This window comes from Xiphophorus couchianus, chromosome 18 (genome assembly GCF_001444195.1).
Source record: "Xiphophorus couchianus chromosome 18, X_couchianus-1.0, whole genome shotgun sequence".
NCBI classification, from domain to species: Eukaryota; Metazoa; Chordata; class Actinopteri; order Cyprinodontiformes; family Poeciliidae; genus Xiphophorus; species Xiphophorus couchianus.
In genome coordinates this window covers 20,180,031-20,193,902 of record NC_040245.1, presented here as the reverse complement: position 1 = coordinate 20,193,902, position 13,872 = coordinate 20,180,031, and the positions used below count along the sequence as shown (strand labels likewise).

Genomic DNA, 13,872 nt, shown 5'->3' with positions numbered 1-13,872 from the left:
ACCTTTTTTCATACTTAATGGAGAAATTAAAAGCAGGCAAGTTTCAAGATTGAGCTCCAATTTTACCATCATTTGCTGAAGACATTGGCAAATCTGGTGAAGGTGCGATAAGACAATTGCATGTTATGCCTTTGCAAGCCTTGAGGTTTAGCCACAGTGGAGGAAGTCTATTCAGCATTTGTTTCTTGATTTCTCACGGTGATGTCTCTGTGCTGGGTTGACATTTACCACACACGGGCATTCTGCATGTTTGAATCTGTGAGCCAATTAAATCACTGTGCGTCAAGCTGACAAGCTCGCAGATTATACCCGGCCCTCTCGCAGTGCTTTGTTAAATGTCACTGCAGTGGAAAGCTGAAAAGGTTTCAGATTGTGTGAAAGGACATGTCTCTTTCCTTAGACTTAATTATAATTACAAACCATCTTTTAAGTGTAGCACTGTTTCCAGTTAAATAAATTATCTCTTCACATCGACCTTTAGTTGCTGTTTAAATCCAAACACTTCCTCCTCCTCTTTTTATTCCTCAGCTGCTTTAGAGCCAGCAGAAGCACCGGAGAGACCTCCAAAGCCGCTGCCCAGACGGATCAACTCGGAGCGCCGCCAGAGCCCCGTCCCGCCTGCGCCTGCTCCGCCCAACGGTGGCGCAGCGGGCGGGGAGGCCAGCCCCCTGATCAGCAGCGAGATCGAGCACCTCATGAGTCAGGGCTACTCCTACCAGGACATCCAGAAAGCTCTGATGATTGCACAGAACAATATAGAAATGGCCAAGAACATCCTGCGTGAGTTCGTCTCTGTTCCCTCCACCGCCCACATTTTTACATAGCAGATTGTGGCGCCCACGAATCGCGGTTTGCTCTCTTTGCCCTAGCTTGGCTCAGCCTGGTTTGGTTTTGGTCGCCGCAGACCGACCTTAAAAGCCTACTGCCTCCAGGACTACGTAAAGTGCTGCCTGACACCCTACGTCCCCCTGCCCCTCCCACCGAACCCTCCTGTGGTTTCTGTCCTGGCTGTTACTCAGCAAGCTTACAGTATCTGCAGGAATCTGCGCCAGGCACTCCACGTGCTTTCAAAAGTCTCATGCTCTTTTTTTTTTTCTTCGAGTGTTTGGTTTCAGGAGCATCTCCTCAGGACCGCCCAAACGCGGCAACCCGAGACTTTCATAGGAATCTGCGGAAGACAAACTCTCATCTTCCATGTTGAAGCCTCTCGCTGAAAATATAATCAACACCTCACAAGGAAAACTAAAAGTGTATGTCTATATGAGAATTTAATATATAAGTAAGTATATATTAAATGTGTGTAATATATACAGTACAGTACGTGCATAAATAATATGTGAAAATGGTTCAGTTTGGAGGGTTGCTCTTGGTACCACTGCAGAGGGTGGGGGGGGGACAGGAGTCGGATTACGGGAAGGAAGAGGAAGGATGAATCGGGCGTCTTCCTCACCAGGATGCGTTAGTCAGCAGAACCTTGGAAAACGTGCAGCAGAGCTTTTCATCTTGACTTTAGTTGGATACGGCCTTTACTTAACATTGCTTTGGTACTTTTTTTTTTTTTAACATAAAAAAAAGCAAGCGTGTCGTTTTGTTTGTAGCATGATGATGGTTTCAGGTCTGGACATGTTGCTGGCTGCTTGTGTGTTTTGTGTACGTGAGCATGGTTGCCTGTGTGTGTGTTTGCCAGACTTTTTACTCCACTCGTCCTGCTCTCGGATGAAGCCCTGCCCTCTCCTGTCCGTCTCAACATGAATGTGTGCTCCAGTCCGCGTACTTGGACTCGCGCTCTGTTAATGTACTACTGCTCTAAGTTATAAGGCGGGGCCTGGTGTAGCTGCAGAGGTGCGTCCCTCAGCTAGCAGACAGGCTAGTTGTTTCGTGATCTGTGGTGGCTCACATGTTTTCTTTCTGTTGTATGAACTCACTGGCTGGTCCGGGTTTCTGTCTCCAGCTGAGTCCAGTGTTGCAAAACAAAAATGAGAAAAAATAAATAAATATTGACTTACTTTGATAATATATTGTTGTTATACGATCATAAATATTGTTGGTATAATTAATTCAGAAGTGTTTCACTGCTGCTATTATTGTTAGTGCTAAACAATTAAAGCCTTAAATGTACATTTGTGAATACTCTGTTTAACCGTCATCCTGTTTCTTTAAAGTGACAGTATCCTTTGTCTTTCCAGTTCATAATGTAGCATACTTGAAAAGTATACGCAGCTCGTGAGCCCGCAGCCGTCTCAAGCTGTCGACCTGTTTAGTATTTTTAACGTTTAGTTCTGCTCTTTCTTTAGTGTATATACAAGGTTCCTGCACGATTGTTGAAAAGTTTGAAGTTAGATTTTTACATTTAAAGTTTGAGATATGTGTTTGAGTTCCTAGACTATCATAAGTATTTCCATTATCTAAAAGATAAAAATCTGAATATCAGGAAAAAACAGGCTTTTTATACCTTAGAATTTCAACATATTTAAGTAAAATTCACAGAATAAATAATAAAGGGCTATTTCAATGCCTTTTTGGTAACTGAGATATTTATATAATTGCAATACTAATAATTGAACACTGTGATAATTGAGATTAGCACTTTCTGTAATCATGAAAAGCCCACCACTCTTTAAGCTTTCCTGTATAAGCACTGCATGAGTTGTGCTACTTCATTCAATTTCTACAAGCAAGTAAAATATTAAATTACATGTAGGATGATACAATTCGGATTTGACCAGTGTAGATGTTTTAGATACTTCCATGCTTTTTAAAGGTGGAAAGATTTATATATGTCCAGCATTACTTCTTTCTTAAAAGTGGAGGAAAAGGTGAAGTTGCCACCTTTCTGCCAATTGGTTGCCAGGTGGTTGCCAGGGCTACATTGCATTTCTTACAAAAATAATTGTACCAGGTTCTTTTCACAGCATTTTGGACCCTCTGCCCTCCAAGGTCAGGGTTCTGTGGTTCCTAACCTGGGCAGAAAAAACACAAGCTAAATTAAATCAGATGCTGTTACAGTTAAATCAATAAGAGTGGGGTCTTGAAATCCTATGTAGAATTGAAAGTAACATTTGTATTTATAAAGTGCACTAATGGTAAAAATTAAAGAAACAACTGGATTCTTAGTTGATACAATTTGTGTTGTTAGTGTACCTTTTTATTTATTTATTTTTTTTATTGACTTGCTAAAACATGTTTACCCAAATGATATTTGGGGGTAAAAAGAACCTACAACCAGTATCTCAAAGATTGGGAATTGGATGTTTTTCACAAACTTTGATTTAAAGAGAAGCACAAACTTGATCCAGAAGCCCAAAAAACATGGAGCAAGTCTTTTTCCCCTCTTTAAAATCAACCAAGTAGTTAGTTCTCCTTTAGTTCTCTTGTGACTAGAAAAATGGCCAAACCACCAAATTAGTCTTTCAATGAATAATAGAAGAAACCATCTTTAAGCCAGCCTTAAGGCAGTGGGCAGCAACATATATAGGCCTTATGTTTCAGAGATTATGAAAAAGAGTTGATCAAAGATGACCCAGAAGCCAAAAAAAGCAGCGAAATAACCCTTTACCACTCTGTGAAATTGGAAGCCAACCTCAGTGTTGTATAATTTAATGATTTGTGAAATATAGAGATAATATAAACTTAAAAATATGTATAGTAGTAATAATAAGTAAATGATTTTTACTCAATGTTCCAGAACTTTTTCTTTAAAAAAAAAAAGCTGAAAAAAATGAGAATCGTTGCCAGTGGGAACCTTGTGTATATTAACAGTAATAAAGCAACCAAAAATGCTTTTAAAGTTTTCGGTAAAAGACGAATGCTTTCTGTTGAGCTTTGCCTTCTCGTTGCTCTGAAAAGAGGAGCGAGCGCCGAGGCTTTTCGTAGCGTAGACTCATGGGTACGCTGGCCCCGCCCCACTGTCTACGGTAAAAATCAGTATTTGGGCCGACTGTAACAACTAACTCAGGAATAAATGCTGTCAAAACGCAGAGCGGACTCATTAGCACAGACAGCAGCTCACCTGTGTACAGCGAAAAGTAACTGCTTCTTAGTCACAGACTTGCACATTTTGTTTTTGTATCATTTTTTCCAGTGTTCGCAGGAGCAGAAACAGCAGCTTTTTACTTCCAGGTACTCTGAATTTAAAGGATATAGTCACACAAACAGCTTGTAGGTACATTAACTTGAGGCTCTCCCAGTATATGAAGAATGTTTTTGGTGTTTTTTATTATTTTCTGATTGGGGGGGTGCCAATTAGCCCCAGGTTGTCTTCACCTCTTCCGACTGATGCTGTGTGTTGACTGGAAGCTCTCTCTGCGCTGTCTCTAGTTCTGTTTCATGTTTATTTCCTAGTTGCCTTGAGAAACTTCTTGAATGATGGATGGTGACGGACTGGGGAGATCCGCAATCCTCAACACTGTACCGATGTTTCAAGACGGCATCTCATTATGTATTATTAATTAACCTTTATTTTTGCACAGCATACCGATTTGTGCTTTGATACTGTCACTCTAAAGAACAGCTTATTGTATACAGTTAAAGAAAAATGTCATTTTTGCATTCCTGTGCATTTTGTCCCAAAGGTTTTGTTTACTTGTTTGTTTTTCTTGACTTGTGCCATATGTTTAGAGAGAGAAAGAGAGAGAGAGAGATCATCACCGATGTCCTTACTTTTGTTTTTTAAAAGGCCTTGCTATTCGAGGAGTGTTTGTGGGTCTCAATCTGTATCTGTTGGTCTTTGAAGGCAACATAGTGCAGTAATGCTCGCATCGATCTGTCCTCTGCCTCTTCAGGCGCATCTAGCCTCATCCCTCAAACGCTTCAGTGTCTTTTTTGCTCATTTTTTTCCAGATCAGTTCTCAGCCTCTGGATGCTCCAGATGCTCAGTGCTGTGCAATTTCAATATTCAGCCAGTAGAGGGGGCTGTCGTTCTAATTTCCCCCCCAAAAAAACCTCAGTAAAAGAAAAGGCATTCATGATTTTTTTTTTAATGGTTTTTAAAGCTCATATCAATTTGAAAGTATGCACATTGCTGTTAATAAAAGGTTAAGCAACAGCTTCCTGTCTTTTTTTTAAATTGTTTTTTACATGGATATCAAAAGGAAAATTAAAACCAATGGAATCATTACACAGTGATGAATTTCAATAGTTTATTTTTATTTGTTTTATTGACTATAACAAACTAGAGCTGGATGATAAATCAATAATATGTATTGTGATACACACGCGATGAATATTAATAGATAATACAGATATCGCTTAACTGCACAGCATTCTGGGAGATGTAGGCAGAGAAAAGACTAGCAGTTGGCTAAGCTAGGTCTTGAGAGGAACTCTCGCTCTTTGCTAGTCAACTGGTTGTTACCTGGTAACAACCAGTTGACTAGCTTGCTTAGCTGCAGTTTCAGGTTTCGCCACAGTTCATAACTGCTTAAACGGCGTTGCGTGAAAAGTGGATAAAACAGGAAAGATTAAGTCACCAGTTTAACATTATTTCAGATATTTAAAACAAGCAAAGAAAGTTAACAGGCAATCATGAATATAGACTGATATGAAACGCTTATATCATGGTAAGTTCTTCAGCCATATCGCCCAGCCCTAGCTTAAAATTTATGAAAACTAATAACATTTGAATATTTTATTAGACCTCTAGGCATTTTATGACCTATTATTAAAGGTATCACTACTTGGACATGCATGACTTTTAATGAGTGAAGCATTTTCAAAAGGTAAAATATTAATGTTGGATGAAAAGTAAACGATGCAATTGCCACTGAAATTTACCTCAAAATTAAAAAAAAAAATCAGTCTAAGTGAGAACTCTGTGCAGGTTGTTAAATGTTTAAGCGTTTTACTCCAACTCATTGTTTTTTTTTTTTTTTTGCAACTTTTAGAACTGTCAGATAAAAATAAAGCGATTTTTTAAAAAGTGTTATTTCATTACTTTGCTATAGAAACCAGTGACGTGCGGTGAGGTTCATAGCTGGTGAGGCACTGACGTCATCAGAATCAGATTTGCAAATAGATGCATAGATTGACAGCAGTTTACAGGTTATGTTTCACTTCTGCATCCTTACACATACAAACTGTAGCTCACAAAACACACATTTCCTTAAAAAACAAAACAAAATAAATGTTATTACTGTCTTACCTGCTTCGATTGAAAGTCCACTTGAGAAAACTTTTTTAGTGTTGTAATGTAGTCATCCATGTCGAAAGTCGGGATAAGCGAGAGGAAAAAAAATCACTATCTCTATTATAATCTATCGCTGCACTTGACTTGCTTCCCGAATCGTTTAGCCTAGCTCGCTGTCACTTACTCGGCAGTTGAGGAGTGAACAAGACGAACGTCTGGGATCTTGAGCGCCCCCTGCCATGAGGCAAGAGAACTGCCTGCCTCACCACGAACCTGTTCTCTGCCGTTTATAATCGCTCATTACACGAAACACGTTACACAAACACAGTTGGTGACAAAAAGCACTGTACATTATATACATAAGCTAAATTATTGGAAATAAGTTCACATATTAAATTTGTTTAAACCATTTTATTGACGCCGTACAGCAACATGCTCTCTCCGCTTAGCAGCCAGCGCAGAGCCAGGGGTTGCGCAATCCAAGGTGAGGCAGAGCTCTGCCTTACGGTGGCCGACAGGTGCAAATGCGCAGCAAAAGAGAAAACATGCAAACAAACAAAAAACACGCGCATAAATTAAATGCGGCAAGCAAAAAGCGAATAAAATGCAGCAAACAAAAAGAGAGACGCAAACAAAAAAGAAGACACCCCCGAATGAAATGCAGCAAACAAAAAGTGAGACGCAAACAAAAAAGAAAACACCCACGAATGAAATGCAGCAAACAAAAAGTGTTGAAAACGGAAGTGCTCCAGACCACTAGGGGGAGTCAAAGAAAATAGTATTCATTTCTATGGGACCAGATGCAAGATTCAGAGAAAGAAATTTGAAAGAAAGTAAAGGTACGTATAACTATATTTCTTTTCAGAAATATAGTTATACGTACTATATAACTATATTTAGTACGTATAAATACTATACGTACTTATATTATAAAAAGATACGTCGTCTTTTATAATATTATAGAATAACAGAATAATTTATGGGTAGCGTGATAGACTTTGTGTCAGTCATACCGTTCTGGGCTCGGTCTCGATTTTCTTTGACTCCCCCTAGTGGTCTGGAGCACTTCCGTTTTCAACACTTTTTGTTTGCTGCATTTCATTCGGGGGTGTTTTCTTTTTTGTTTGCTGCATTTCATTCGGGGGTGTTTTCTTTTTTGTTTGCTGCATTTCATTCGGGGGTGTCTTCTTTTTTTGTTTGCGTCTCTCTTTTTGTTTGCTGCATTTCATTCGGGGGTGTTTTCTTTTTTGTTTGCTGCATTTCATTCGGGGGTGTCTTCTTTTTTTGTTTGCGTCTCTCTTTTTGTTTGCTGCATTTCATTCGGGGGTGTTTTCTTTTTTGTTTGCTGCATTTCATTCGGGGGTGTCTTCTTTTTTTGTTTGCGTCTCTCTTTTTGTTTGCTGCATTTCATTCGGGGGTGTTTTCTTTTTTGTTTGCGTCTCTCTTTTTGTTTGCTGCATTTCATTCGGGGGTGTTTTCTTTTTTGTTTGCTGCATTTTGTTCGCTTTTTGCTTGCCGCATTTAATTTGTGCGCGTGTTTTTTGTTTGTTTGCATGTTTTCTCTTTTGCTGCGCATTTGCACCTGTCGGCCACCGTACTGCCTCGCTGAATAAGAAAATTCAGCGATTTTGAACAAATAAAAATCGAAATTGGTGAAGCTACATGAAAAATATTTTTTAGTACAAACCACCGGATGAATATAACAATTTAAATTACTTTATGATTATATATTTTCTTTCTTTCCATGATGGCTGGTGAGGCACTGCCTCACCTGCCTCCTGCCTCCCCTGACCGCACGTCACTGAAAATATAAAATATCAAGTTTCTATTAGAAACTTGATATTTTGATATTGTCATTTTTTCTGAACTGAGACCAAGAAGGTTGGAAGAAACTTCAGGAGAATCTGTCTAATAAAGTGGTCCTAAAATAACAAAACAGCAGAAATCCTCCAAAACGCATGAAGAGGTAAAGTACAGACAAAATTGATTACTTGAGAACTACTTTTGTTTCATATGCTGCATTTAATGTTTAAGCTTCTTGTTTTATAATGTATTTGGTAACTACATTATAAACCAAAATATGATTTGACCGCCGCCTTAAGCGGATCAAATGACAGTCTTCTAAGACGTTTATGCTGGGAAAGATGCAGCTAAGAACCAATTGCTCATGCTTACAGCAGCAAGACAAAGATGCAACACAGATTGTGACAGGAGGGTGAAGCATTTACTGATCTGAAGATTCAATTCATTTTCTTACATAGATTATTTAATCTTGTATTTAGACTTTATATATCCCATAAAGAGGACACCTTCCCTTAAAATATATAATTTTGTGTGCTCAGCTGATTTCAGCTGCTGTTTGTCCACTAAGATCAATGATTATTTAAGCTTTTTTTTTCTTATGAAGATTTAATCAGATTACAAACATCATGTGTTTTATTGACCAGTCCAGACACAATGAGGACTCAGGAGATTGCTGCCATGGGCAGTTAGCAGCGTCCTTGATCAGTTTTGTTAGTAATGTCCTATATTTTTCTAAGTGTTGATTATCTTCACAGTGCTATCTGCTACAAATTGGGGATTTTTTGCACTTTTCTCCTGACTCAGTCATTTGAATGGTGAGATTACTTTGTTCCTTTATAATCTTTAAAGTTTACAATTAACCAAATGTCAGTAATGTCTCACTAAGACAGCTGAATTTTATTTCAGTTTTGAAAATGATGCTTGTCTAAAATGCCCAGCAGAAAATGAATGAATGAATTAAATATGATAAATGAATGACGCCACGTAAAGCCTGGCGGGCCTCCAGGCTAAACATTGCTTATCTATTTAAGTCTTTTAAAAATGTTTGCACTATTTAAGATTTTATATTTGGTGTCCAGATATTAATCTTCCAATATTTCAATAACACATAATTATCAAGTGATATTTTCAAATTTCTTGTCAACTTGAAACATTTTTGAACTCAAAAACACGACGGCCCGCTGGATGAATGACTGCCCTGACACCCAATCACCAGAAGCTTAGCAAGTCTTCTGGGGGAAACCTTAATAATGCTATTCTTAAATATAATGTTTTTATTTCTGAAACATTTCAGGCGTTGGGGCCACGTTCCGCTGGGGTAGGTCCAGCACTCACTGGAGGGTCGGTGTAACCCTCCTGACCTGGAACTCTTTGAGAACTCCCTGGATGAGCTCGAGAGCGTAACCCTGGAGACGGATACCTGGGTTTCCCTCGTGCAGCTCGATCTCAGATAAGTGGAAAACCATGAATGCATGTTTCAACATCTGAAGACGTTAAATTAATGTTAGCACTCTTAATTTTTGACCATCTAACTTTATTTGGTATGATTTTGAAAACTAAAAACAATAAATGTTTTGGTAATTACAAGACGCGTAATAACTCAGAGACACTTAAAGGCATTTCAGACAACCAACGCTGTTTACCAGAGTTGCTAAATGCAGAAGGAAGGGAGTGTATGATGACATGATTGTCTTTAAACTGGAGTTGTTTAGTCACAGTCATTCCCCCCTCCTCAGTAGTACACAGATACTATAGGAACCAACATGAACACAAAACACTTACATGAAGAGCAGTTGTTGGTTTAAGGCTTCGGGTCTGAGGGGGTTCTGTGTCTCTTTGGGTTAGATTAGCTCAAGTTTCAGTTATTACAGAAATGCATTCAGTGAACAGAAATGTGTGTGAACCTCTCCTAATCTATTTTTTCCTTTTCTCGTAATGAAAAAAACAGCCGTAGAAATTAAGTTCATTAGCATACAGTTCCATTAAAAACATGTCATACTGGAAAAAACTGCATGAATACACACAAAAAATAAAAAACAAAAATCAGTGCATGGAAAATAAATAGGAGAAAAAAAAACAGCACAAAATGTGGAGTTTTTGCAAAGCATCTGGATGTCATATCTAGGAAAAGAAATGTAACTATATGACCTGACTAGTGGCAATGCAATAGATCTAACAAATAAATTTTATCAAATGTAAAAATATACAGAGAACAAAAAAATAGAAAAACATTACCCAATAGTTCAACTTCTTCAAACTGAGTGATGCGTCTTTAAATAACCTGCATGTTTGCATTTAAAGAATTAAAAAAGGTGTAGCTGAAGAGGTGAGGCATCTCTTAACTTTCAGTGTGCAGACTGAAACATAGCAGAAAATGAACAAAACAATCAACAAATCGAGCTCCCGCTTTATCTCCAAGAAGCACCGAATCATAGAAACACTGTCTGGATATTTGTTGTTTTTTTTGGGGGGTTTTTTTTGTGTGTGTTATTTTAAATAAAGAAATATATACATAGACTATAATATGTACAGTAACTGAGCTGCATCATTATTCTCTTCAGTGGATTGCACTGCTTGAGGTGATGCTACGTCATACAGCGCGGACATATTTAATGGCACCCATGGTAAAAATGTGCAAAGAGCCTCAAAATAAAGGTCTTTATTTTGCAGTAGAACTATTTTACATTGGAAATCTTCAACATTCAGCAGATTGACTTGACTTATTGAAGATCATTTGAGAAGGTTGGTTCTGTCTCCGTGAAACAAAGATCAGTTGTTTTGTTCCTTCTATCACTGTCCAGTGATGATGTTTTATTTAAAATCTGCTGGTAATTCTGAAACCTCTGCTGTATTTAACATTGGGTATGAGGGGCAGTTTGTTTATTTTTTTAAATCCTAAGGTGTTTTATCATGTTCAGAGAAGTACTAAACACAGACACAAACATGGAGGAGGTATAATTTAAACAGCTAAATAAAGACACTAATTTTCCTGGATAAAAATAGACATTCTCCCAAATATTAAAATTTTATTCATTTATTTAATTATCTGAATAAATTTCCTTGAAGTAACCACTGGATTTCTCACAACTTTTCATTGTGAGATTATGTAACCTGAATAAAACAGCAGTTTATTTTAAGGCTTTTACACACTTTTCTCAGGGCAGACAATGAATTTGTCCAGCCCTGTATTTAAAACAGACCCTGTCAGCTTTGTGCTATAATTCTTGCTCCACAGACAATCAGCAGTATACAAGGCTTGCAGTAACGAGACAGACAGTCAAAGCTTGGTAAGCGTGTTTTGGAGTTGCATCATGGAGCTTGCAAATTGTGTTTCATTTCAACTTGAGGAGCATAGTGGACAGCAAGTAAAAAAAAAAAAAAAAATTTAAAAATCCTTTCACTTTGAACTGTTTGAGTGTCAGCTGATTATCTCCATGATGTGAATCTGAAAGAAGGAGCTTTGGTGGAGACTTGAAGGCATCTGGGGGTCTGAGCCTGAGAGGGAACACCAGGAGCAGCTTTCTCACCACCTCACTTCTGAACATGCAGGTTTCTCATCACTCCAGAGGATGAACAGGAACATTAACACACAAACAGGCGCAAGGAGAGACAGGGATGCGTTAGAAAAACATGTGATCCGATCAGCAGAACAGCACTGTGTCTGGTCCAGGATCTACCTGGTCGTTGGGTAGCTGTTTTTCTCCGTTGACACCGAGCAGAATCGCCTCCTCTGTGTTGTCGCTCTTCATCTCCACCACAATCTTATCTTTGCTGGACTTCTCTTTAGTGCTTGGTTTGGACAAGAACAGGCGCAAATAAGTGACTTAAGAATTGTATAACAATGTCAGTCATTAGGAGGCTGTGAAACGGTACCTAATGTGGATGTTGCGCTTTTGTTGCTGAAAAGGATCTATTCTGCATGCCTCGACTAAATATCCTTGGCTAAAGAAAATATACTTGTCTTTCAGTTGCAAAGAGAAAAGGAAAATATAATGCAAATGTTGGTGGACAATCAATTTATTAGTCTGCCATTTAAATCGAACTGAGCCAATATGATATTTTACCCAAGGAATTTTTGTTTCATGTGACCAGATGTATAATCTTTAATTATAACAAGGAGCCCTTCCAGGGGTCAGTTTGTTTTGTAGTTTATGCAGTGAGACCAAAACAAAAAGGGTGTGATGGAAAATCCACAACACAGCTGCTTGTTTACCCGATAAGCTCGCATACAGAAAAGGTCTGAACAAAGGGGATTTTGCGTCTCATCACGTCTTTAAAGTTTGTGTGCTACTTTTGATATTTTCTCGAATGAATAGTGTGCGTCTATTGGGATTAGGTGTGTGGAATTGGTGAAATTGGAGCTTTGTTTGATCATGGCAACATCTCTGTGAAAACTTTTAGGAGTATCAGATTTTCTTTAGTTAGATTTTTCCACTTAAGTTGTAGAATTTTATTAATTTAATACAAACTTGGTAAAACACTAATATTTGCAGTAGCATGGAAAACTGGATTTAAATGTTGTTAGCAAATAAGAATACAGAACTTCTGTCCTGTTTTTAAAATTTAACAGAAAAGTTTATTTTTCCAGCAGTGTTTTATATATAAAAATATACAAATCTACTTCTTTACATTAGACCCAACAGTGAAAATTAACAAAACCTAGAGAATCCCTTTATCTCTCTTAACAAATACAAAAACAGACAATTTCATTTTCATTAAACTTACAAGTCCTTTTTTCCTGATCGATTGCAGATCTTGCCTTTTTTGTAAAGGAAGTAAAGCACGCTGCCCAAGATGGCCAGAAGCAGGATACAGATAATGATCACTGCAATGACAACACCATAGCTTCCTGTTGAAGAAGAAGAAGCAGAAATACAAATCAGAGCAAGTCGATTTGTAAAAGAGATTATGTTCGGAGTTGGAAGAGTCCGATGGCAGGTGAGGGTGTGACAAAGCATTCAATAACAATACAGCAGTGCTAGCACCTTTCAGGTGATCTAAATCTGGCAACTCAGAAGAAAAAATGTGCGAAAGTTTCAAGTCTGCAGGAGAAGAGGTGCACTTAAACCAAAAACAAAAGGGAGAATAAGCATCAAGCATGCAGAGGGACAAGTGGAGGTAATGGACAACAATGTTGTGCTCAGTAGGAAAGGAACGTCTGCTGGAAGAGAGTCAGAAAACTGATACGGTGGATAAGCTAAAGGATGCTTTTTGGTTTTTGAAGAAGATCTGCAGCAACATGACATACAAACCTTTTTGGATTTTCTCTTGTGGTTTGGGTGTTTCTGCTTTGACTGGGAAAAACCAAATGAGCAGAGTTATCAGAGGGTTTGTGGGTTAAATAACTGAATCAGCAGGGCTGATACACGCCGACACACAAACAGGCATTCCAGGCATTCAGCATGAAAAAGTCAAGACTAAATTACTTAATTTTAAAGGCTCTTATCTTTCCAAAGCTAAAAAAAAAATATCTAGCATGAATCTTGGTCAGTGACCTGAGTCATTTCCCACAGTAGCCCTCTTTAATCTCATTTCACAAGAGAGAAACAAAAATCCAGAACAGCTTTCCTCTGAGGGGATGGAAAGTTTCCTGGCAGGGTATATGTTGAAAAAAAAAAAAAAGAGAGATGGAGAAAAAAGCAGCATCCTGTGAAGTGGCTCACTCTGAGTGGATTCAAAGCATTGCTTCTTCAGTCATGTTTATATTTGTGGATATTTCTGTCCAACAGAGATGCTATGCTGACAGTTTTTAATATCCTTCTCTGTTTTGCAGATGCCCGCTTTTCAACCACATTATGATTTTCTCAAGTTTCTCAAATTTCATCTTAGGATAATCGGTGAACAATATAATTAAAAATACATCAGCCTGATGTTACTGGTTGTGATTGTCATTCAACCAAAAATGACAGATTATCAACATGTATGTATCGAGTTATGTGTCTTTT

General features: G+C 38.1%; 2 protein-coding genes across 4 annotated transcripts in view; one reads left to right on the top strand and one right to left on the bottom strand.

The window, feature by feature from the left end:
- Nucleotides 1–5,044, top strand: part of cbl (Cbl proto-oncogene, E3 ubiquitin protein ligase) — a 44,998-nt gene extending 39,954 nt beyond the window's left edge. The window contains exon 16 of the mRNA XM_027999732.1: nt 529–5,044. Coding sequence (XP_027855533.1) covers nt 529–824 — 296 coding nt within the window. The 3' untranslated portion in view covers nt 825–5,044. The remainder of the gene's footprint in view (nt 1–528) is intronic.
- A 4,396-nt stretch (nt 5,045–9,440) lies between these two features.
- The window catches only part of mcamb (melanoma cell adhesion molecule b), a 39,425-nt gene continuing 34,993 nt past the window's right edge, over nt 9,441–13,872 (bottom strand). For 2 of the 3 annotated variants that reach the window (XM_027999733.1, XM_027999735.1), the window contains 3 exons: nt 12,653–12,776; nt 11,605–11,716; nt 9,441–11,487 (listed from right to left, as the gene is read on the bottom strand). In XM_027999733.1, the coding sequence (XP_027855534.1) occupies nt 11,485–11,487; nt 11,605–11,716; nt 12,653–12,776 (239 nt within the window). In that variant the 3' untranslated portion in view covers nt 9,441–11,484. Of the gene's footprint in view, nt 11,488–11,604; nt 11,717–12,652; nt 12,777–13,179; nt 13,222–13,872 lie in introns of all 3 variants that reach the window. The other variant, XM_027999734.1, reaches the window with a different exon arrangement.